This window comes from Eupeodes corollae, chromosome 1 (assembly GCF_945859685.1).
Source record: "Eupeodes corollae chromosome 1, idEupCoro1.1, whole genome shotgun sequence".
NCBI classification, from domain to species: Eukaryota; Metazoa; Arthropoda; class Insecta; order Diptera; family Syrphidae; genus Eupeodes; species Eupeodes corollae.
Window position 1 is genome coordinate 16,755,668 of NC_079147.1, and position 3,732 is coordinate 16,759,399.

General features: G+C 37.0%; 1 protein-coding gene across 1 annotated transcript; it reads right to left on the reverse strand.

The window, feature by feature from the left end:
• Nucleotides 1-761: 761 nt before the first annotated feature.
• On the reverse strand, nt 762-3,338 carry LOC129946857 (uncharacterized protein K02A2.6-like). Its single transcript, XM_056057258.1, has 3 exons — nt 3,271-3,338; nt 850-2,443; nt 762-785 (listed from the first exon to the last, which is right to left on the reverse strand). Exons 1-3 carry the CDS (start codon nt 3,336-3,338, stop codon nt 762-764), a joined length of 1,686 nt encoding a protein of 561 aa, XP_055913233.1.
• Nucleotides 3,339-3,732: the final 394 nt, after the last annotated feature.

A 3,732-nucleotide genomic window follows, 5' to 3' on the forward strand; every position in this document is an offset into this window, starting at 1 on the left:
TTTTTTAAAATCTCCACAAATACATTTTTCTGTTTTATATGTTTTTAAACGTAATGAAGTGTTGTTGACTGGTGTCAATTGGATGATGAGGTACCTACATACATATGTCCAATGTACATGTATGTACCTCATTGTACATAATGTGTCAACAATTCAAATAATATTTTTTCTAGTTTAAAAAGAACTGATCTTATTTTTTTTATTCAAAAAGATAACTTCCTCAAAAATGGACAAGTAGATTTTGTGCAGCAAAAAATAAATTATGTACTGTTTTCTGTTCAAATAAGGGTCTTCCTGTAGATTTGTATTGTTTGATTTGTATGTTTCCTTGACATAACTGTATAAAAAAACGTGTTCCTTTTTGATAATTATAATGGGTCCGATTTGTCGAATTGAAAATGTTGACATTTCTCGACGTTTTAAGGTCCATATAGTGGAAATAAAAGCATTTTGGGAAAATGTCTGTGCGTGAGTTATATATATATGTTGTTCCGAAAGAAAACAGTGTTGTTTGTTCTTCGGGTCGATAGCGACTGCCGAATTAGTTTTATTATTCAAATTAATCACTTAAAGCTAAGGTCAATGCATCCACTTCCCGTTGGCCTTCGGATATTGCAATGAATCGATTGTCAGCGGAAAGTGGTGTTGAATTACATTATGGGTTGCGAAGTAACACATATGTTCCGTCATCAAGTTTGCTGACTTGCATCTGTGTAACTCGTGTGTACCTACGGCCGCGACTTTTTTTTGCTGTTCATAGCTTAAGAACCAGAAGAGGTAATTGACTGCAAATTTTGTTATACAGATAATAATGTAGAAAGATGCTGAAATGAATCTCAAGAAAATTGCGTGGGTGGTTTTTCCGCCGATGATGAAATCGTCGATATAAGCTGCTGCTCCTTCAATACCCGCCAAAACTGTGTCTGCAATCTGCTGAAATGCTCCAGGTGCAGGCTTTGTACCAGGTGCTAGTCTGTTTGGTCTAAATAAACCTTTGTGGGTGTTAATGGTAAGCAGTTTAGCAGATTCGGGTGTGACTTGGACCTGTAGGAATGCGTCCGCTAAATCTATATGACTGGAGATTTCACTGTTACCGACCTTGGTAAAAATAGCTTCTGGAGTTGGAATGGGGTATTCATGCGACTCTAATTGATCGTTTAGACCTGATGAATAATCTCCGCACAGACGTACCTCTCCTGAAGACTTTTTCACTACCACTATTGGGGCTGCCCAATCTGAATAATCATCTGGAGTGATATATCCTCGATCCTGTAGACGTTTGAGTTCCCGTTCTATTTGAGGAAGGACAGCGTACGCCACATCTCTTCTGGCTCGGAATACTGGAACAGCTTTTGGTTTAAGGTGGAGCTCGACCTGCAGTTTCGAACAAACCGAAGAATCATCTGACTTGAACAATTTAGCATACCGCTTCTTAATGCTTGATATGGCTGCATTGCGATCGGCGGTCGTCGGTTGAATGATTCGACTGATGCACACTGTGTTGATAGGCTTGTCCCATAAATCAAATATTTCGCACAAATCTGTTCCTAAAATATTTAAAAACTTAACTTCTGAAACAAATAATTTACAAGATTTTACTTCCCCATTTAGCTGAATTTCACAAGGAAATTCAGCGATAAGTTTGATGGAATTCAATAATGCGCTTTTTGCTTCACGATCTTTAAGTACGGTTCCTGGTCGCCCAATCTTGTTCCATGTACTTATATCGATGATACTGATGTCAGAACCAGTGTCTACTTGAAGACGGATAGACTGGCTTGATCTCTGAGCGCTGGTGTGGATGTTCACCTCTACAAACTTCCTTCGCTTCGCATGTTGGACGCAATTAACAAAGACGGCTTTGTTTTGTTGGGAGAATTTTTTCTTGTTCCCATGTCGACCATTGTTCTTTATTGCTTTCGTCGGAATTAGTTTGTCACTTTTTGATGAAAAACAGCTGCAGTAACCTTCCTTGTGCCCCACACGATAGCAATTTGTGCATTTATGATTTTTGAAAGTGCAATCTCGTGAGAAATGCATTTCACCGCAACTCCAACAAGGGGATCTTGGCAAGCTGTTTTGTTGCTTCTGCTGCTGCGCCGACTGAAGTTGATTTTTGTGTTTTTGATGTGTTCTGACTGCATTGACTGAGGTTGCTGGTGATGACGCTTGTTCGATTAATGCTGCATCTTTTTTAAGGCTAAACCACTTTTGAACGCCGGACAACAACTTGCTTAAATCTGAACTCGCGTCCTCATCCAATTTAGACAACAGTTTTGTTCGAATGTCTGCGTCTAATGATGATTGCAGTCCTGTCACAAAAACTAGGCACTTGAATTGGTCTGGTGTGAGGGCGCTCAACTTAAAATCTTCGCAGTTTTTGTTGACACGTGCTGCGTAGGTAGTAAAATCTTCTACTGGACTCTTGACTGTTTGAAGACATCTGTACCGGGAATTTTGAGCTATGGACGACGAGAAAAACGTCGCGAACGTACGATCGTACGAACGTAAAACACAGACACCAAATCATCTGCACATTCACTTGCCCCTTCTTCCCCACACAATATTTTCATATAGCAATACACAAGCAACTTCTTCTATTCTCCTTACCGGACACCTAACAATCGACATTCACAAAAAAATAAACAAAAAAAAGATCCAACATTATCACCCCTTTCTTCTTTTACGCAACAAAACGCGCATAAAAAAAAGATATACATTTGTTTGCAACGGACCAAACTTTGTTTTTGTATTCGTTGGCAAACAAAATGACAAGTGAGAAGAGAAAAGTTTCTAAAACGAAAAAAAAAATAGCAAGGCAAAAAGAGCTTTCTCAGCTTTATTTTTAAAAGCTCTTGTCTGTTAAGGCTTGTCTGTTAAGAGAAAAAAATGTTTCATTTTTTCCTGCTGGGATGAGACATCTGTATAAATTTATTATCTGATTTAAAGATAATAAATTTATTATCTGTGCTGAAAGGTTATCACACAAAAGTTTTTCAAAAAGTTTCGGACAGTTTGCAGATTGGACGGTAGTTAGATATTTCCTGTTTGGGTCCTGCTTTATGAATATGAATTTTGTAAGATTTTTTCCATTCAGAAAAAAATTCACCTTTAGAAAGAAAGAGATTAAAAATGTTAGAAAGAGTTTCAGAGAGTACTACAGCCCCACACATTTTTAAGACAATTGGAGCCACATTATCTGGGTCCGGACGATAGTCATTATTCACATTTAAAAGTGCTTCTTCAACTTCTGACTTGCTAGTAACTAACCTTCCAAAATTACTCACGGTAACCAAATTGTCGTTGCAGTAAATAGATTGTTGGTATGGTACTTGCATAGTTTGATTCAAAGTATTCAGCAAACAAATTACAAATCGGAGTCAAATCGGAATAGGTATCATCTTTATACTGGAATTCCACTGTTTTTTTTTTGTTTTTTATGAAAGCATTCACTATTTTCTTTCAAACTACTTTCAAGCGAGGTAATATAATTTTATATAAAACTTGTTAAGAATATTAAATTCCCTTTCAAGACGCATATACTTGTCTTTAGCCAAAGAGTTATTAGGTAACATTTGAGGAAGCTTATAAGCTTAGTTTTTTTTTGTTACTCAAATTATATTATTTGTAGGCCGTCAAATAGTTTAAACTCTGGCGCTTTTTGTGCACAAACCATCTTAATTTCAATATAAAATTCCGGCTTAAAAAAGCTAATGCTGTCAGATTTTTTCG

Coding starts and splice junctions, on each gene's coding strand:
- LOC129946857 (XM_056057258.1), bottom strand. CDS start 3,338: ATGCAAGTACCATACCAACAATCTATTTACTGCAACGACAATTTGGTT. Junction 2,444..3,270: donor ACCGTGAGTAATTTTGGAAG/GTTAGTTACTAG, acceptor TTCCCGGTACAG/ATGTCTTCAAACAGTCAAGA. Junction 786..849: donor TCGGCGGAAAAACCACCCAC/GCAATTTTCTTG, acceptor CAAAATTTGCAG/TCAATTACCTCTTCTGGTTC.